The sequence below is a fragment of the Rhamphochromis longiceps genome, linkage group LG16 (genome assembly GCF_057381845.1).
Source record: "Rhamphochromis longiceps isolate RC_006_pf linkage group LG16, R_longiceps_female_GT1.1, whole genome shotgun sequence".
Taxonomy (NCBI): Eukaryota; Metazoa; Chordata; class Actinopteri; order Cichliformes; family Cichlidae; genus Rhamphochromis; species Rhamphochromis longiceps.
In genome coordinates this window covers 9,413,203-9,435,203 of record NC_140572.1, presented here as the reverse complement: position 1 = coordinate 9,435,203, position 22,001 = coordinate 9,413,203, and the positions used below count along the sequence as shown (strand labels likewise).

At 39.7% G+C, this 22,001-nt stretch overlaps 1 protein-coding gene and 2 pseudogenes across 1 annotated transcript; 1 reads left to right on the top strand and 2 right to left on the bottom strand.

The window, feature by feature from the left end:
* Positions 1-814: 814 nt before the first annotated feature.
* Positions 815-1,732, bottom strand: LOC146650596 (olfactory receptor 6N2-like). The gene has a single exon (XM_085384116.1). The coding sequence runs from the start codon at positions 1,730-1,732 to the stop codon at positions 815-817; it is 918 nt and encodes a 305-aa protein (XP_085240242.1).
* A 12,085-nt stretch (positions 1,733-13,817) lies between these two features.
* Positions 13,818-14,758, bottom strand: LOC146650595 (olfactory receptor 13C2-like; annotated as a pseudogene).
* A 3,260-nt stretch (positions 14,759-18,018) lies between these two features.
* On the top strand, positions 18,019-19,578 carry LOC146650594 (olfactory receptor 10J5-like; annotated as a pseudogene).
* The last annotated feature ends 2,423 nt before the right edge of the window (positions 19,579-22,001 follow it).

Genomic DNA, 22,001 nt, shown 5'->3' with positions numbered 1-22,001 from the left:
ATGGCAAATTATTAAATTCTGTTTTGTTTTGTTTTTTTGTTTTTTACATTTTACACAGTGTCCCCAGTTTTTGTAACTGGGATTGTACTTTTCAAGATTGTTTTTCTACATACATCTGTTTGGTTTATAACCCACAGAGAACAATAATATGTGACAAGAGATGAAGATGCAGGGCCTTAAGCAACAGTTATAAAGTGTTACTACTTATTCCATCTATGTTGCACTTGTAGCATATTGCAAATAAGAATCAGTAATAAAGTAAAAATGAAAAAATATGAAAAAGTTGAAAAACATTTATCTGAAAATGGATCATGTTGATCATCCATGTTGATTGATGAAAATATATAATTAACACCTCCATTTTTGAGAGCATTCTTTATTTACAGCATTTTTTTCTCACCTGCCTGAAACTTTTGCACAGTACTATATATATATATATATATATATATATATATATAGAGAGAGAGAGAGAGAGAGAGGTAGCAATTAACTAAATTATTTTTTGCGCTTACAACCCACAATAGTAAAAGATAACCTGTGACAAAAAAGAAGGAAAAATGTGAAATGCAGGCATATGAGCTGCTTAGACTTCAAACATTACCAGCAAGAGTTTAAGAAATTGTTTATCTTTGTTTTATGACCATTATGTTTATCGTCTTGTTGTCAGTAGAAGGACAGAGATCAACGTTTATATAAATGTTGATCTCTGTCCTTCTATCTTGCATGTCAAATCAGAGATAAGAAACTCTTTTAACTAACTCACATTACAATGAAATCCCATACATTTGATAATGGTGCAGTAATACCAGTGTTGTTAAACCTGACACAACAACATCTTGATGTGTTTAAAAATTTCATTCACTTTGAGTCCATATATGATTGGATTTAAAAGAGGATGGAATAAAATTGACTGAAACGTCAATGTCAAGCGTACAGTGTTTGATAGATCAGATTCCAGTCTAACTATAATTATATCAAAGAAAAAAAAACAGGAAAAGTTGATTAACACCAGCAAGTGGGGTAAACATGTCTTTAGAGCTTTTCTCCTTGTTTCTCTGCAACAACTGTAAGATATTCTTAGAATTCTGATATATGAAAAAAGTATGAAAAGCATTGGTAGAAAGGTCATATTTATCAACATGACCACACCATATATAGATATTACAACCGAGGGCACACACTGAAGCCTGTAAAATGAATTGTTACAAAAAATTGCTGTCAGAGTAAAGCTACAGAGTTTGACATTCGAATACAGCACAAATGACACTGCAATCTCAAAAGCAGGTATAAGCCAAGCTAAAATCACACATACATAAATAGTTATTCTATTCATAATAACTGGATATTGCAGGGGTTTGCATATAGACACATACCTGTCATATGCCATTGCTGCCAACAGTAAAAACTCTGACACAGCTGAGGTGTAATATGAGAATCCTTGGAAGAGACAGAGTGGATACGATATAGTCTGTTTTTCAGACAAAACATCAGATAAGAGCTTCGGATAGATAATCATGCTGTAAAGAACAGAGTTGATTAACAAAGCTGCAATAAAAATATACATTGGCTCATGAAGGTTTTTGCAAGTCCAAATAAGGTACACTATAATGGAATTAAAGCAGAGTATCAGAATATATAATGTGAATATAACCACAAAATAAAGATATCTGTATTTGTGCAATTCTGCAAACCCACCAAGAGTTAACAATGTTACATTTAATTCAACATCCATTAAATAAACAATGCTTTAAAGTACTGTAGTAATATATTTCCTGCACTGAACTAAGAAGGTAAGTAATTGACTCTGTTTTGTGGCTTTGTTTTATCAGAAAACCTTCCATCCTCTATGGGACTCATTAAGTTCTCTACTAACATGTAAACAACTTCAGGGAATCTGACGAATTGACGTTTAGTCCTATGCCCTTCATTTTGTTTGCCCATCCATTTGTTTTAAATCCCTGGAACTAGTATAGGATTAGTATAAAAGCAAAGAAAAAAAAACACGGAAACCACGGAAACCACTACTGCCTTCACACTACATTTTCTCAAGTCTCAAGCTTATCGCGTTCAGTCATCCTCGTGTTGTTAACACTTGATATAGCTATATCTATCACTACAATCATCTCCCTCTGCTTTTCGACCACTATTATCTCTGGCTGGATAGCCATCACCAGTTTGTCTGTCTATATTAGGAATCCCCACACTTAGCTTGGTCATTTTCAGCTACCTTGGGTGATGACCTCTGGACTTCAAGGACATATGCTGCACAAATGTTAATTGGTATACTTGTCCTGCCTGCTAGCATCTTGCACTCTACTCTTATGTGCTGGAGTGTTTCAGGCCAGTCTGCCAGGGGTCTTACCCGGTGTGGTAGAACTAAGGTCATGTCCAAATTCATGGGCTGCATCCTCCTGAGGACCTTCGCGGTCTACGTGGGCCGGGTCCTCAGAAGGTCGGGTAGGCCGGAAGTAAACGGCTGGGGAAATTGGACGGTCTAGGCTTCTGATTAGCGTCACCGCTATCTCGGTGGAGTTTAATAAACTCGGCCGTCTGCTCCTTGCTATCTAAAATATAACAGGACACTGGCGGAAATTCTTGACTGTCTCATACTTCTGTTTAATCAGTTTTCTGTTTGATGTTTATTCAGCTGTGTAAAAAACAAGGAGGAAACCACCAGGGGATTAATAAAGTTTTATTCTAGCTAATCTAATCTAATACCTTTAATCTCAGCCAAACCGATTGACTCACGAACAAATAAAACACTGAAAAAAGCCCAGCAATAAAATTTTTAGGTTGTCTAAGTGACTTATATATTACGTTTAACCTGAGTAGTGAAAGTCTGCGGTGATCTGAAAATGATGTGCCGGGAGTTGTGCCGTTCTCGGCCGCATCAGTAACCCTCGAGCTCCCGGCTAGCTATCGAGCTGGTGGGTAGCAGACGTCTCCGAAAACGTCGAAGCACTTTTGCAAATATGCGATATCTTGATAAACCGAGCAGATATTTGATGTTTACACAGCTACTTTCTTGCCTGAAAATATGTTAAAAGTTTATTTTGTGACCCAGAAAGATTAGTAAGAGTAATTTTAAAACTTAGTAACGACCGCCATTGTTGGAAACTGGAGTTTGGCTGTGATATGGTAGGCCACGAAGGACACACCCGACCCATCCTTCAAATTCGGGAAAAAGGAGGACGCATTTGTCGGCTGCATTCGGAGGAGTCTACGAATTTGGACAGCCTTCGGCACGTCGCTGCGACATAATTGGTCTACAAATGCGGCCTCAGGAGGATGCAGCCCATGAATTTGGACACGACCTAAGTGTTTATGGATCTTTTGCTTAGAGCTTGTTCCAGTGCTGCCATGATTCATACCTCTATGTTTTGTCTTTCAGTCCAGCCTCGTCCAGCCACTGATAGGATTTCTGGATGTCAGCCATGTCTTCTATCTGCCGGTGGTACATACTGTGCAGGGATCTGTCCTTCCATGATTGTTCGTCTCCTTGCTCCTCTTCTCTCTCAGGTTTCTGCAGGTGTTGATTGCCCAGGTATTGTTCTTCTCATTCAGCTCCTTACAACTTGCCATACTCTCTGCAAATATTTGGTTGTTGCAGCTTTCCTAATTGCCTCTTTATGGTTTCCATTTGGTAAATGGTGAATGAGCTGATTCTTATATAGCACATTTCTACTTTTCTGGAGCACTCAAAGTGCTTTAATACAACATGCCACATTCACCCATTCACACGAGCACTTTCCTCTGGATGCAACATAGAGCAACTTAGGGTTAATATCTTGCTCAGGGATTTTTGGCATGCAGACTGGGGGACCCAAATTAAAATACCAACCTTCTGATCAGTAGAGGACTTGCTCTACCTCCTGAGCTACTGCCAACCAATTTTCCTGTGGGACTCCCAGGTACTTGTAGCTATCCTCGATGTCTGCAGTGTTGCCTTCTTATAGTGCAGTCCCCTCAGTTCTGACTACTGTCCCACTCTTAGTTACCATCCAACTACACTTCTCCAGTCCGAATGATATTGTGCTATCATGTCTGTAGATCCTAATGGTGTGGATAACTGAACTGATGTCTTATTCACTCCTGGCATATAACTTGATATCATTCATGTAGGTAGTAGAGGATGGTTGACAATGGCTTCATTCCATTGTCAGTATATGGAGCTAGTCTTGTTGATGAGCTTATCGAGGGGTTCAGGCTTATGCTGAACAGTAGTGGGGACAAAAAATCTCCTTGGTAAATCCTGAATTTGATGGTGACTTGTACAATTAACTTAATTAAATTAATGAGATATAGGTTTAAATAGTTTAGTGGGGATGTGGTCAAGTAAATAAACTGTAAGATCATGAGAGGTTCAAAGAATTAAAGACATTTGGATTTGTGGTATAAGAGAAAGAGTTTTCCAGGTCTCTTGGAAACCACACATTACTTATGTTAGGGGGAAACTGGCATGGGAAAAATAAAGCAAATCTTGAATCAGAAAACACTGCACATATTATACTGTGCTTTCCTATTACCTTATATGAGCTATTGTGTAGCGGTCTGGTGAAACACATGCAAAAGTAATACACAAACAATAATTATAAAGCAGACAAGACAGGGCAATTAGATTAATAAATAATGCAGGGTACCTGTACCACGTTCCCACGCTACCTTCCTGGCGAAAGCGTCATCGTCACAGGGGTAAACAAAGCAGTCAGCTGGTGAAGGTAAAGGTTTCTCTAAGGATTTGTTCTGCTGTTTTCCAACCAGGGCATGGATTATTCCCAAGATTGTTTGTGTCTTGGCATTTCCTGGATCCTCTTGATGCCTGCTTGGTGCCTGTGGTCAGCTTTGATCATGGTCCTCAGCCTCACTGCCCATGCCCTCCCAGGCTAAACCTCCGCTGTGAACATTATTGAAACCTGAGATCGCTGCGTCTGGTTTCTCAACTTACTGAACCCCGTGCTGCAGCTCCAGCTCCTGCAGCGATTGGCCTGGTAAATGCCAGATCCCTTTAAACAAAACTTTTATTCTTCTGGACTTTTTCAGTTCCCATGATCTGGATTCTCTGTGTGTGACTGAGGCGTGTTGGTGAGTCCAGTGCTCTATCTGAACTTTTAGAAAGAAAAAATACTGGGCTAATATGACATTTGTTTATACAGGGATATGCATGTTAATGTGATCCCTGTCCCTGCTTTGTATTTGCCAGTTGTGTTATCTGGGGGTCACATTTTGTAACTTTAAGGAGCACACAGGTCTCTGAGTGTCCGGCAGTCAGACGGCAACGGGAGGCGCTAAGGACACTCTTCATGTGAGAGAAAATTTGCTCACACAGATAGGTAAAGCCAAATACTGTCAATAGGGCCTGTGCAATGTTCTTAAGACAGTTAAACTTGTCTGGTAGTGATGTCCAGCAAGTGAAGATGCAAGCTCCAGGTTCACGCGCAGCTGTGGATTCTAGCTGTGTTCGTAGTTCTGCGAACTTTGTCACCCACACAGTCGAGCTTTTCAGTTCAATCAGCTGCATTTCCATGTCATCTGTGTCTAGCCATTTAAAAAGAGACAAATCCAGCTGCTCATTAAAGCTTTCTGGCTTGATAAGAAAAGAAAACATCGGTCCATACACCTGAAAGTCCAGAAAACTCGTTCAGAATTCTTTCTTGAGTCTTTGGACGTACCCGTGTATTTCCGAGGTGCTGATGCTGCGCTGAGCGGACAGCTCCCTGAGGCGTTTGAAGTAGCAGAACGTGGAAGTTTCAACATTGCTGGAAAAAACTGCCAGTTTTTGAACGAAAGCTTCCCACGTGTCACGCATATCTAAAACAGTTTGTCCGGATCCCTGCAGTTTGAGATTAAACTCGTTGAGGTGTCCCGTTATATCAGCGAGAAAGAAAAAATTTTCAACCCACTTCTCATCTTGGAGTTCGGAATGGCTTTGCCCCTTTTTTGCCAGGAATTTTTTTACCACATCAAAACAATCCACAAATCATTCCAGATCCTTTCTACAGCTAAGCCATCTGACAGCACAGTGGAGCGGGATGTCTTTGCATGAGCTATCCAGCTCCTCGAGCAGAGACTGGAATTGGCGGTGAGTCAAAGGAGATCGCTTAACTATAAAGTTCACGACTTTTGCCACTGTGGGCATGACGTCATGAAGATCTGAATTTGAAATCTTGGAACACAGGTTTTCTTGGTGTATTATACAGTGTAGTTTCATGATGGGATCGCCAACTTGTTCCTCAATTAAGGTAACAGCGCCCCTGTGTTTCTCAACCACAGCTGGCGCACCATCAGTTGTCACAGCAAAAATCTTTGTAATGTCAATGCCTTGCTCATCAAAACACTCCTTAAAAACTTTGGCAATATCCTCACCTCGCGTTGTTTCAGGCATCGGGGTTAAACAGAAGAGTTCCTCTTGTACTGCCACATCACAGTATCTTACCATAACAGCCAAACGTGGAATGTCATTGATATCAACGCTTTCGTCCAAAGCTACACCAAACACCTGGGCTTCTCTCAAACCAGCTGTTTGTTGGGCTCTGACATTGTCACCCATTTCCTGGATACGTCGTTCCACAGTTCTGGCTGATGCAGGTATGTCTTGTATCCTTGCTTTAATTGCATCTTTGTTTGGAAGCCCATTAAATAACACTTCTGAGCTTGAGAGAAAAGTCTCCTTAACAAATTCTCCGTCTGTAAACGGTTTTCCATGTTTAGCAATACAGTGTGCAATACGATAACTTGCTTCAGTTCCATGATGTTTTGCAGCTGTAAAAACTTTTAGAGTACTTGCTTGCTTCTCATATCTTGACACAGACGTGTAATTGATTCAACTTTCTCTGCCTCATCCTTGAAGGTTTTTTGATGTTTCGTCTCAAAATGTCGTTTAACACTGGAAGTCCGGCAAACAACACTCTCGAGGCAAAGGGCACATACAGCACGATCTTTCTGTTGCGCAAAACCCTAGTCTTCTCTCCAAATTGGCATAAAAGACCAGGGATCATCTTTTTTAGCTCGCTTCGATATAATTCACAGAACTGGCTACATCCCTCTCGTCTGTGTAATTTTTAGCCAGTTACAAGTAAAACAAGGAGGTGGGGCTGTTAGCTTAGATACTGTCATTAAGACTGTCATTAGCTGTATTGTCATTAGCTCTGTGTGAACTAATTTGTGATGTGCATTGGTGGCCCAGCCGTAGATATTTATTTTTAAATACACCTTCTCAGATTATTTCACTGCATGCTGCGCCATCACTTAACCCTTCGCGTGTCAGCTGTGGCACACGTGCCCAGGGTTGCCTGGTGTAGCTGAAGGAAGTCATCTAGCAATTGGTCATGTGGTCAGCTGTAGACTAGTGCATGTTTTTTTATTTGGCTCTCAGCTCTTATCTTCTGAGCTCTCCTGCCCCTATCTTCCCTGCTTAGCTTCTTATGTCCTTGTCTTGTCTTGTGTTTTTTCTTACTTTTCCCTGGAACACTCTCTCACAGTCTGTTCTCTAAAACCTAAAAGAGGAATTATGGATTTGATCAACTGGTCTCTGAATGCAATTGACACCCCTTCTCAACGAGAATCTGGGCTCAGGTGAGCCTGACTGCTGAAGATATCTACCTATTCGGAACCATAATAACAGGGTTCTTGCTGATCGGAGCTGGCTTGGCCCTGGCTTATCGAAGAATTAAGGAAGTGGAACCAGCTGTTCAAACCCCCAAAAGGCTGCCCACTGGGATTGAAATGATGGGACGAGGCATGAGTTTCTCAAAATGGGCTCATTGAGTGCAGCACGGAGAAGATCTTGGAGAACGCACGGCTGCCGTGAATACTCAGAACAAGACATCTGAGTGAAAAACTGGATTACATCTGGAGGGGCTAGCTCGAATAACACCTTTGAGCGCAAATTCGATCACATCTTGGCGAAGTGCACTGCGGTCGTGAGTTCTCAGAACCTGCTCTTTGAGCAAAAAGAATGACAACATCACGGAACGTAAGTTTGGATAACATCATAGAAAGCTCACGGCTCTCCAACGGCAGATTGAGAGACCAGTGTTGGACTGTTAGAACAGCTTTGAAATTCATATGAGTTGATCGCACTAAAGTAAAAACCATCATCACTTCATGCGGAGACCCCTTCGGCGCCAGCTGCGGCCTCAAGGCTGGAGCTGAACAAAACACCCTGATAACGACTGTGTTTAGACTGTTCCCCCCATTCCATGCAAGGCCACTTGGGTTGGCTGGAAGACTGTTTACTTATCCTGGCGGGGCGAAGGACACTGTTTCAGCTGAACTCTGGACACACACACACACATACACTGATATGCACACATTGATCCCCCCTCCCTGTCCAAACGCCTTCGATGCTTGTGCTTGCGCCATTAGCGTGCTGCTTGCTGTAACCCTAATTTCCTTCGGGATTAATAAAGTATTCTGATTCTGATAAACAAGCCACAATGTGAGTGTGTGTTATCGATCCACTACAAATACTACTGCAACATTTCATGCTGAGAGACAGCAAAAGTGGTGAATGTTAGCCACTTCCTCTATCTCCAGCCCATGCAGGGGCCTATCCTTCCATGATGGTTCTTCTCCTTGCTCCTCTTCTTTCTTGGGTTTCTGCTGCCTGAAGTACTCACTAAGGAATTAACAACCCTAGTCTGTAACAAAGTCAGCAAAGAAGGATGTAAAGCTATAAAACTCCACTGACTTCACCAACAAGTACTCTGTGCTAAACATTTAAAATATGACCATGTTATGAAACTGGTGATAAAGGCTATTAATTATATTCGCTCCAAAGCCCTGTACAACCGCCAGTTTCAACAGCTTCTACTCAACATCCAGAATACGGAGATGTTGTGTATTATAATGACGTAAGATGGCTCAGTAGGAGGTCTGCACTGCAGCGGTTCTACTCTCTTATGGAGGAAATCGGACAATTCTTTTTTTGAATTTCACAGTTCTTATTTAAACAGCTGACTTTGAATTAAATCTAACATTAAAAAATAGTTAAATTCAGTAGGAAACATTTTCATAATATAACTGGTGAAATTCAAAATATACTGACAGCTCTCCAAGCAAGACTTCAGTATTAAATAAAACGGTCTAGTTATGAAGTTGAACTTTAATCTGAGCCAAAACCGATTTACTCAGGAACAAATCAAACACTGAAATAAACCAAACATTGACATTTAGAAGTTATCAGAGTGACTTATATATCATGTTTAACCCGAGAAGCGAAAGACCGTAGGGGGGTTGGGGGGGGTAGGGGGGTTGGGGGGTTGAAAATGATGTGCCTTGAGTCTGCGCCTTGACCACCTGGTCAGCTGGAGTGGGACAAAAAGTCAGTCTGGGCATTTTGACTAGAGACAGGCCCACCAGGTTTTATAGGAAAAACCATAAAGCCTTTGGATGAAAACAAACGCTGTTGTGACAGTGATGTACACTGTCTTGTTGGTATATATGTATGAGTTCTAAACAGTTTACATCATATGACCACTGAAGGACATCTCTTGATTTCACCTTCGTGTTTCCCTCTCACCAGATATCCAAACCGACATCATGACAAGCAGCTTTTATGGCTATGGCTCCAGTAAACATCAGCTGATACTAGAAAGTAATATTAAATGAATTCTAACAACAGCTGATCAAGCTTAAACGTGCTGCTGTTGTTTAGCGCATGTTTTCATGTTCATTCCGTTTAGTCTAGCTTCCCCTGTCTCGTTATGGTTATTCCTATCAGTTGTGTGTGTCCTCATGTCCCTGTCATCCCTCTGTGTATTTAGGTCAGCGTCTCTCTCAGTTTGGTCCTCCCTCATGGCTCCGTGTCTCTCCCCGTGTTTCCCTAAGTAATTAGATTAGATTAGCATTAGAATTTCCCAGTTTAGTTTAGCATTGTCTTGTATCTTTTTTCCCCGTTCAGTAATAAAGCTGTATTTTGAGTTAAGTCCCGTTTTCCATGAGTTTGTGTTTGGGTCCTCTCCTGCCAGCACACAGACGTTTCATGACAGTCAAATGAGAAGCTTGGCTCCTAGTGGTCTGCAACACTGCAAAGTAAACACAGGTTCAGCATTACTGTTGCTGAGTACAGATTTTGATACTTTTAACTTATAAAGGCAGCTTATATGGCAGAGAGCCGTGTGTCTTGATTTATCAAATAAATCATCATCAATTTGAAAATTCTGAGCACATTTTAATGACAACTAAATCACCTTCCACAAGAAATAGTTAACACAATAAAACAGACATAAAACAGACAAGTCAGCTTGCCATATATTTAGGAACTGGGTGTCTTTAAGACTTGGAATGTAAATGTAAGTGTCCAGGTGCCCAGGGCAGCTGTGGCTACAACTGTAGCTGCCTCCACCAGTGTGTGAATGTGTGTGTAAATGGGTAGATGACTGGGTGTGTAAAGCGCTTTGGGGTCCCTGGGGGGGACTAGTAAAGCGCTATACAAATACAGGCCATTTACCATTTTTACCATTTTTCTTCTTTTGGTCAACTTCTGTTGATTATTGTGCTATATAAATAAAGTAAACTTGACAGTCAACACAAAAAGGTTATTATATTCAGATATTTTTCATAATTCAAAATGGAGTAAACATGGGAATGACGGAATAGATTGCCTGAGTACAATTCAATGGCCCATCTTGGTGGAACGGAACCAAAGCTATGAGAGGGATTACAGCAGGACCCCTCGGAGCCAAGATGCTGGTGGTGGAGATAGCTTGAATGGAAAAGTGGGAGTGATAAAACTTAGATTTAGCTGGCAGCACCTGGGAATGCACAGATATGAATATTCACCTATATCTTGTCGTGGAACTTTTTAAAATAAAATGCAAACACTTGATGAGTGTCTTTGAAGTGAGTTTTATTCACGTTGCAGCAAGAGAGAGAGTCCAGTCTGAGTGTCTGTCCCACTATGCTTCAAATAAACATGTTATATATGTGTTATTGTCAGAAAAGGTGAGGATACACTAAGGAAAAATACATTTCCATTACAATCTCTACACATTAAAATATCAACAGCTATGATGACTAATTGGGTTGTTATGATACTAGAATTTCGAACTCGATACATATTAACCAGGAAAATACTTGATACCATATTTGATATTATGGGGAAGATTCTGAACCCACCCTGCAATGACAAAAGTAATGGCAAAGATGTCATATCACTAAAAAAAAAAAAAAAAAAGTTTTAATTTTCATCTACTTTTCCCAATTATATATTTAGTTAGATCTGACAAAAGAAGAACTTAAGATTGAGTTTAGAAGTTTCATTTGTTTTACAAATTATTTATATAATTTAATTGCAGAATGTGAAGGTAGATTTTAGAACCTATCTGTTGTAAGGGTGTTAATATTTTTCATGAAATGGTAAAATATTGAACTTTCATTTCAAAACATTTGATATGTTTTTGATGTGCTATTGTTAATAATATTGTGGGTTTATGACATACATACATACATATATACATACATACAGTGGGGCAAAAAAGTATTTAGTCAGCCACCGATTGTGCAAGTTCCCCCACCTAAAATGATGACAGAGGTCAGTAATTTGCACCAGAGGTACACTTCAACTGTGAGAGACAGAATGTGAAAAAAAAAAATCCATGAATCCACATGGTAGGATTTGTAAAGAATTTATTCGTAAATCAGGGTGGAAAATAAGTATTTGGTCAATAACAAAAACACAACTCAATACTTTGTAACATAACCTTTGTTGGCAATAACAGAGGTCAAACGTTTACTATAGGTCTTTACCAGGTTTGCACACACAGTAGCTGGTATTTTGGCCCATTCCTCCATGCAGATCTTCTCGAGAGCAGTGATGTTTTGGGGCTGTCGCCGAGCAACACGGACTTTCAACTCCCGCCACAGATCTTCTATGGGGTTGAGGTCTGGAGACTGGCTAGGCCACTCCAGGACTTTCAAATGCTTCTTACGGAGCCACTCCTTTGTTGCCCGGGCGGTGTGTTTTGGATCATTGTCATGTTGGAAGACCCAGCCTCGTTTCATCTTCAAAGTTCTCACTGATGGAAGGAGGTTTTGGCTCAAAATCTCACGATACATGGCCCCATTCATTCTGTCCTTAACACGGATCAGTCGTCCTGTCCCCTTGGCAGAAAAACAGCCCCATAGCATGATGTTTCCACCCCCATGCTTCACATTAGGTATGGTGTTCTTGGGATGCAACTCAGTGTTCTTCTTCCTCCAAACACGACGAGTTGAGTTTATACCAAAAAGTTCTACTTTGGTTTCATCTGACCACATGACATTCTCCCAATCCTCTGCTGTATCATCCATGTGCTCTCTGGCAAACTTCAGACGGGCCTGGACATGCACTGGCTTCAGCAGCGGAACACGTCTGGCACTGCAGGATTTGATTCCCTGCCGTTGTAGTGTGTTACTGATGGTGACCTTTGTTACTTTGGTCCCAGCTCTCTGCAGGTCATTCACCAGGTCCCCCCGTGTGGTTCTGGGATCTTTGCTCACCGTTCTCATGATCATTTTGACCCCACGGGATGAGATCTTGCGTGGAGCCCCAGATCGAGGGAGATTATCAGTGGTCTTGTATGTCTTCCATTTTCTGATGATTGCTCCCACAGTTGATTTTTTTCACACCAAGCTGCTTGCCTATTGTAGATTCACTCTTCCCAGTCTGGTGCAGGTCTACAATACTTTTCCTGGTGTCCTTCGAAAGCTCTTTGGTCTTGGCCATGGCGGAGTTTGGAGTCTGACTGTTTGAGGCTGTGGACAGGTGTCTTTTATACAGATGATGAGTTCAAACAGGTGCCATTCATACAGGTAACGAGTGGGGGACAGAAAAGCTTCTTACAGAAGACGTTACAGGTCTGTGAGAGCCAGAGATTTTCCTTGTTTGAGGTGGCCAAATACTTATTTTCCACCCTGATTTACGAATAAATTCTTTACAAATCCTACCATGTGGATTCATGGATTTTTTTTTCACATTCTGTCTCTCACAGTTGAAGTGTACCTCTGGTGCAAATTACTGACCTCTGTCATCATTTTAAGTGGGGGAACTTGCACAATCGGTGGCTGACTAAATACTTTTTTGCCCCACTGTACATCTGTTTGGTTAATAACTCACACTGACCAATAAAATGTGACAAGTGGTGAAGATGCAGGTCCTTGGGCAACAGTTACAAAGTGTTACCACTTATTCCTTTAGTGGAGAATCTATGTTTCACTATGTTCCACTAGCATATCCTAAATAATATTTAGCAATAATGTAAAAATGAAGAAATACAAAAGTTTAAAAACATTAATCTGAAAATAGACTTAATTACCTATCATTTTACCTATGGCAGAATGGATATGTTTATGTTAAGACAACTGCATACATTTTTCATTAATTGCTTCCCAAAAGCTCCTAGGTTGTAACTTACCAAAACTCTGCAGCTCTGAAACTGTAGGTATTACGTTAAGATGAGCATTGTACTGAGTACAGCAACATACAACTTGAAAAAACTAAAAAAGAATTGTGTGAAATGAATTAAAACTAATGTCATTTATTTTGCTCATATACGTTTTCTTTAAAAAGATTGATTACTCTGTTAGACTTGTAATTATGAGAAACTAAAGAAAAACTTGTTGAGGAATAGTATATTTACAAAATAAACTTAGAACATGTTTGTCCTATTATCAGTATGGACTTAATACACCAACAGTAAATCATAGCAATAATTTATGAATAATTAAATAAGTAAAAATGACATTTTTATGTTTTACTTTTTGATTATGTTAAAAAGTGTTTTCAGTAATTTCAGCAAACTGATTACATAACAATTAAGGCACATTAGCATTGATAGTTAATACACGATGATTCTGGCATGACAAAAGAATCTTTTTAGCTGTTTAGAAATTTCCTTCATTTTGAGCCCATAAATGAATGGATTAAACAATGGATGATAGAGCACTATTTGTAATGTCTTAGTAATCGTGCAGCTTTTGGAAAATCTGATTCCACTCGAGCTATGCTTACATCATAGATACTTAAACAGGAAATACTGATTAAAACTAACAGATGGGGTAAACAGGTCTCTGCAGCTTTCTTCCTAATTTCTTTGCAACTTTGATATGAGATGATAAAAATGTTCGTATAAGTGAAAACTATGAAGAGCACAGGAAGTATTATAAGATCTATTAAAGCAACCACTCCAAATACAATAATTAATCTTGACTTTACACACAGAAGAGTGTAAACTGCATTATTACAAAATATTCCCTTTAAATTAAAGTTACACAATGTTGCTTCAGCACTCCCTATTGCTTGGATTGCAATATGAACAGCAGGTATAAGCCAAGATACGACCAGGAAAATGATCACAGTGGTTTTGTTCATGATAGTTGGATATTTAAGAGGTTTACAAATAGCCACATATCTGTCATAGGCCATGGCTGCCAAGAGAAAGAACTCTGAACTGCCTAAAGTGTAAAATATAAAAAACTGAAAGAGACAGGCTGAATATGTTATGACTTGTTTTTCAGATAAAAAGTCAATCAGAAGTTTTGGGTAAATAGTTGTGCTGTAAAGGAGACAGTTCAGCAGCAAAGCTGCAATGAAAATGTACATAGGCTCATGAAGGTTTTTATGAATCCAGATCACATACACGATGGTAGAATTACTGCATATTATTATAATGTATAATGTAAAGATAATACAAAAATAAACATATCTGTACTTGTTAACCTCAATGTATCCATCTAGAGTTACATATGTGGTATTTAACTCCTCATCCATGAATTAAAAAAAATGCTACAAAATAAATATATAGCAGCATAAAGATATCAGAACTTCAAATACAAGTACACTCATCAATCAAATGCTTATAGTGAATCATATGTATGTGGACTGAAGAAGAGTTTTATTGGTTTGCTTCAACCTTGAGGGAGCTGAACTGTGAAAGTCAGTTACATCATTGTTCAGCCTCTTTTACTTGAGGCTTTAGTAGTTAGAGCTAATGGATCATAAGTTGCAGCTAACAATGACAATGATCAGCCAACTTCTATTAATCTAGTATAGAATTTTAATAATGTAGCAAGATTTTATTGTTGAGTGTATCCTGGCTTTTTTGCACTCGGGTCCATATCTTATTTCATCAGGAGTTTTTATTTGGTTTCCAGTTTAGGTGGTGTGGTTTTATGCCTTGTGTACATTTTCAGTGAAAAAAAAAACTTGGATAACTACCATACTAAATAATAATAATAATAAAAATAATAATTAAAAAAAACTTTAACAAAAACAAGGACATCAAGCTTGTGCATTACGAATGTCTTTTCATACATTATTTTATTTATAGCCTATAAATAAAGCCTATATATAGCATACATGGAAAAAATTCCCCCGCTGACCCCTGCGGGCGGTCTATCCTTCAAGCTCCGGTCCTCTACCAGAGGCTTTGGAGTTTGAGGGTCCTGCACAGTATCTTAGCTGTTCCTAGGACTGCGCTCTTCTGGACAGAGATCTCCAATGTTGTTCCTGGGATCTGGTGGACCCACTCGCCTAGTTTGGGAGTCACCGCACCTAGTGCTCCGATTACCACTGGGACCACTGTTACCTTCACCCTTCACATTTTCTCAAGCTCTTCTCTGAGCCCTTGGTATTTCTCGAGCTTCTCGTGTTCCTTCTTTCTGATGTTGCTGTCATTGGGAACCGCTACCTCTATCAGAATCAGAATCAGAATACTTTATTAATCCCGAAGGAAATTAGGAATTATCACTATGGCCGTCTCCTTCTGTTTGTCTACCACCACTATGTCCGGTTGGTTAGCCACCACCATTTTGTCCATCTGCATCTGCATCTAAGTCCCACAGGAACTTAGCTCGGTCATTCTCCACCACCCTTGTGGGCGTCTCCCATTTTGACCTCAGGACTTTAACGCCATATTTGGCACAGATGTTTGTGTATACCATGCCAACCACTTGGTTATGGTGTTCCATGTATACCCTGCGTGCTAGCATCTTGCATCCTGCTGTTATGTGATGGATTGTCTCTGGAGCATCTTTACACAGCCTGCACATGGGGTCTTGCCTGGTGTGATAGACCCCAGCCTCTATCAGTCTTGTGCTCAGAGCTTGTTCCTGTGCTGCCATGATTAGTGCCTCTGTGCTGTCTTTTAGTCCAGCTTTGTCCAGCAACTGGTAGGATTTCTGGATGTCAGCCACTTCCTCTATCCTATTGTCCCTCTATGATGGTGCCTCCTCTTTCTCGGGTTTCTGCTGCCTGAGGTATTCCCTGAGCATGTGGTTGGTTAGGGCCATCTTCCTGATGTATTCATGGATGTTTGCTGCCTCATCCTGGACTGTGGTGCTGACACACCAGTCCTTCCTTTCGCTTAGCATACAGCCTCAGGGTGCTGGATTTGGGGTGAAACCCTCCATGCATGGTCAGAGTCTCCTGATCATGATGTCACTGGCTTCTATCTCCACCTTTGGCCAACTTATTATGCCAGCAGGGTACCTGATCAAGGGCAGGGCATAGGTGTTGATAGCCCAGATCTTGTTCTTACCATTCAGCTGACTCCTCAGGACTTGCCTGACCCTCTGCAGGTACTTGGTGGTTGCAGCTCTCCTAGCAGCCTCTTCATGGTTCCCATTTGCCTGTGAGATCTCCAGGTACTTGTAGCTGTCTTCAATGTTTGCAATGTTGCCTTCTGGTAGTTCCATCCCCTCAGTTCTGACTACCTTCCCTCTCTTTGTTATCATCCACTTTGTTCAAGACAGTCCAATGAAATCTAAAAACCATTGCATTCTTCAGTTATTCAGTTCTCACCCCACGCTGCCCAACTGAATCCAGTTCTGGGACTGATAGAGTATTACCACCCAGGAGCTCTGTGTTGGAAAATCCATGAGAAGACTTTAACAAAGACGCTCCCTTTAAATCAGTATCAGAATCAGCATACTTTATTAATCCCTTGTGAAATTATGTGGGTTACGGGTTGCTCCAGTACAGTGACATTAGAAAAAACAATAACAAAAACAAAAACAGACTAGACTATTAACAATAGAATATCTTAAGATCTAAGGAATAGCACAATATATACAAATCACCAAATAATAAATATCCAGATGTGATTGCAAATAAATATCAAGAAAATAGACAGCAACATTACAGAGTAAGAAAAGAGTGTGTGCAAAAGGATGTAACTTTTGCAGTGTTTACAGTGTATTAGACGGAGGAGTTCTACAGGGAGATGGCCACAGGCAGGAATGATTTCCTGTGTCGTTCAGTGGTTTTTGGTAATTTCAGTCTCTCACTGAACGTTGATGTGATACTACAGAACTTTAATAACTTTTATCTGAGTAGACTGAGTTTCACTTTAGTGGACCTAAGCCTCCTAGTTTTTTCTCATGAAAGACTGAATAGGTTAATCAAGTTTTGGTTGTTCTTTTTTCTTTACTTTCTTTTCTTTTTCTGGATACTGGTTCCGGGTCGCTACTCGTGCGGTCCACCGGCCAGTCAGCTGAAAAGTTTTTTCAGTCACTTTAATTTTAAAACTGTATATACTGTATATTCTGTGCATTTATTATCTCACTGTTATACCCTGTTCTTACTGTCCTTATCTTCAACGTTATGCTGCTCGGTTGTCTGTTAATTGCCCCTGGGGGATGAATAAAATCTTCTGATTCTGATTACTACCCTAAGAGATCAATTGTCAAAGCACCTTAAGTAGATGGTATAATAATTTCGAGCTTTGAAGTAAATTTTGATTCTATTACTTAATGTGCAGAAACAGAATTACAATTTAGCCACACTACTTGCATGCTGACTTGGGGTATCTTTGCCACTGTTTATTAGACACTGAACTTCTGGACTGCAAAGCTGCCTTAAAGTCAAAACAACTCTTCACAGTTTAAAAAAGGTCACATGAATGCATGTTGTGGTGGAGGGTTTGCTGAAATCCGTGGAGGGTGAAGTAGAGTGATTAAAAACATACTGCATGGTCAGAGCAGGACGCATTAGAACTGTGGATAGGATCTTGTAAATACAATTCCCAGCCAGGTAACTCAATGGACAATAAACTAAATTTAACTTACATAACACTTAATGGGTATGTAGAGGTGGAAAAGTACAGATATGTCTATTTTCTGATTATTTTTACAATATATGCTGCAGTAATTTTCTCTAATTCCACCATTATTCGTCTTATTGTGTTTCATCAAAGCCTTCATGAGCCCATGTATATTTTTATTGCAGTTTTGCTGATTAACTCTACTTTTTTTTGCACAACCATCTACCCAAAGTTTTTGCTTGATGTTTTATCTGAAAAACAGATTATATCACACACACACACACACACACACACACACACGTGTCACTTTCAGTATTTTGTACTTTACACTTCAGGAGCTTCAGAATTTTTAGTGTTGGCAGCCATGGTCTATGACAGATATGTGTCTATATGCAAACCTTTGCAATATTCCGTAATCATGAAAAAAAACTACCATCTCTGTTTTCTTGGTCTTAGCGTGGCTTGTGCCTGCTTGTCAGGTTGCAGGAACAACTGTCAGGGCTCTGTGTGCGGGCAGGCAGAGATGAGGATCCAAATGCAGGACTCGAACACAGAATTGTAACTCACAAAACCTCAGCTTTATTGCTGGCAGGAAAACAAACATGAAGTGAGGATGGAACACTGAGACCAAGGACACACAGGCATAATCTGAGGGTACGACGCGACACTGGGCATGGGAAAACACAGGGCTTAAATACACAGGGTAGTAATGAGGAAATGGGCCACAGAAGGGAGACACAGCTGGGAGAGATCAGGGCTAACGAGACATGGGGAACAAAGCTGCACACACTAAAATAAGACAAAGACTTTCACAATAAAACAGGAAACATGAATCACAACTCAGAGACATGGACTCAACACAGAGACAGAAAATGAAACATGGAACTGAACTATACATGAAACCACCATTCCTAAAACATGGATAATAGAAACATGAAACTCTAATAATAATAATAATAATAAACATCACAACAAGAGAATGAGAAACAATCCAAAACACCAAGATAACTGAAACACAAAGTACCAGAGAAACAAAGAATAATCCATGATGCAAAAGTGAACCAAAACATAATAAACTCGAAATACTGGGTCCAACGGACCCAGAACCGTGACAACAACATCACTAAGTGCTACTAGAAAAGTGTGTAACTTTACTCTGCAAGGGATATTTTGTAATAAGTCAGTTTACAAACTTCATTGTGTGAGTTCAAGAGTTTTGGCTATTTATGGTGTGAATGTTTTGCTCAATATTGTATTTTTTCCCATGCTCTACATAGTTTTCACTTACACAAAGATACTTATAATATCTTATCAAAGCTGTAGAGAAGTCAGGAAAAAAGCTACACAGACCTGCTTACCTCACCTGCTGGTTTTATTCAACTATTCATTCTTCTGTACATGTGAAGTTATTATACTTCGACTGGAATCTGATATTTCACAGACTGTACGTTTAATAATGACTTTGCAAGTGGTTTTATATCATCCACTGTTTAATCCAATCATATATGGACTAAAAATGAAATACATTTCTAAACACCTAAAGAGATTGTTCTGCTAAGAAAAAAGTATAGTGAGATGTTTGATTTTGATCCCTGAAACAGATTTATTGTTTATTTCATCAGATATTCTTTATATTGATATATCTCCTATATAAATATTGATTTATCTCTCTTTGTACTTAACAATTTTTCTTTTATCTATTTATTTAACAATCTCTCACTTTGTGTGAGAATCAACATTTTGTTCATGTGATGAACTCTTCTGTTACAAATTGGTGAGGACTTCTACACTAACAGTCACATTTATAGCTACATGTTGACAGACTTTTCAAAATCATCTGCAATAGAAAAAAGTAAAGACAAAAAGAAAATTAATTAAGAAAGCAGCTCTTCAAGTGGGCACTGATAGGAAAAGAAACATAGCTGTTGATAATAATGCAGATTTGGGTCCTGCTGTTAAATGAAACCTTCCCCTTGTATATGTAAGTATTCTTTTGCCATGTTATCAGACTGTAGAGTGACAAATTAGTCAAACATAATAAGAGTAGCACATGGGTGTAGAATTGCTAGCTAACAACAAGCTTGTAATACAGTGTGTTTTCACCATTGTTTTTTCCTGAAATTGGCTTTATTTTGGTATTAAATCAATTTGTTCTAGAAGTAATTAGTGTTACCTTAAAACTTCACACATCACCTACAGCAAAGTGCAAAAGCAACCCAAGAGTTCCTTATGGCAAAGAAATTATGTTAATGTTAAGATATTTTAAGCTCTTGGAGAGATGGTTGAACCTTTGTGTCCTTAAAAGACCAGAAAAGTTTTCTGGTGTCGAATATATTTACTAATAAAAGCTTGAGGAGCTTAAGGGTCCTGTGCAGCATCCTTGCTGTTATTTGGACTGCACTTTTCTGGACAGAGATCTGGGATGTCCTTCACTACCCCAAGTCCTAAAATTACTATGTGAAACACTGTTTCTTTCACCCTCCACATCTTCTCACGTTCCTCTCTCAGCCCTTGGTACTTCTAAAGCTTCTCATGTTCCTTCTTCCTAGTGTTGCTATCACTTGGTAACACCACAGTACATCTATCACTACAGCTAATAGACCCCATTCCAACAGTACTGCTCAGAGAGGTCCTACCTTAAAGTATACCTCAGTCTTAAATATGGGCATACCACAGGCCTTTAAAGTGGACATGAAACACTTCATTTATAGAGGCTAATTTACATGATGGAGCCCAGCTCTCACAAACTGACACAGTGTGTGTTGCTGGATTTAGGAAAATAGTGCTTAAAACGCTAAAGAAGCTAACTAGAGTCCATGATCGTCTGGCAGCACAAATGAACAGGTCACCACCATGAGGGAGAGGTCGCCACACCACATGATCCTGCTAAGATGAACAGACATATGGCTCAATACACAGAAGGGAATAAGCAGGAATTCCAGAGAAACAACACACCAGCTACTGGTACAAGGTACCCAATACTGCAAGACCAGGCTCAGCAACTTATGCATCACCTGGATTGGCAAGAAAGCCTATGACTCGATGCCCCACACACAGATCTTGGAACGCATAGATTTGTACAAGATAAAAAGGACACTAAGAGCCTGAATCAGAAATTTGATGGGGATGTGGCGAACTTCAAGCCTATAGCACAAGTCGCCATCAAGTGCGGGATTTATCAAGGAGATGCGCTGTCCCCACTCGTGTTCTACATATGCCTGAAACCCCTGAGTCATTGACTGTAACAACATCGGAATGTAATTTGTACTGGAAAAATGTAGTTGGATGTACCTGGGAATCCCACAAACAAATAACCATGAAGAAACTGCTAGGAAAGCCAGTCTCCAGTAGTGTTGATTGCCTGTTGTCTCTGGTCCTCTGGGACTCACCCTTTGGCAGTGGGCAACCCATCTGGGCCTTCCTGATAAAAAATATCTAATATAGTAGAATAGAATAGAATAGAATAGAATAAACCTTTATTATCCCATGGATAACAGATTTTGACATAGATTGTTACACAACTGTACACACAGTAGCTTTTTCACATTTTAGTTCAAAAACCAGAACCTCAGAGATACATACTTCATCAATCTTAAAAAGTGAACATTTGATAAATGCCACAGCCAAAACTTCACCCTGGCCACTTTCTCTGGGACAATTAAAACAATCATAAAGGGAGGGCATAGTTCACCAACTAGGCAGTCCTCTCCAGAGTTTATTCACATTTCTGTTAAAAATATAAAACTATCAAGGGCTCTAACATTAAAAAGACTAAACTTAGCAAGGTGAATGGAGGTAGCAAAGAAACTGTAGGTTGTAGATGAACAACATTTAAAAAACTGGATGAGACAAGAGATTCCCTACGCCTTGCAAAAACTGTCCTATTAGTTATTAAGGCCAAAATACCAAAAACGTCACTTGAGGGTTCAAGTCCAGCTGTATTGTATATCAGTCTATTATAATCAACAGGTATGGTTGTTC

Coding starts and splice junctions, on each gene's coding strand:
- LOC146650596 (XM_085384116.1), bottom strand. CDS start 1,732: ATGGATGTTGAATTAAATGTAACATTGTTAACTCTTGGTGGGTTTGCA.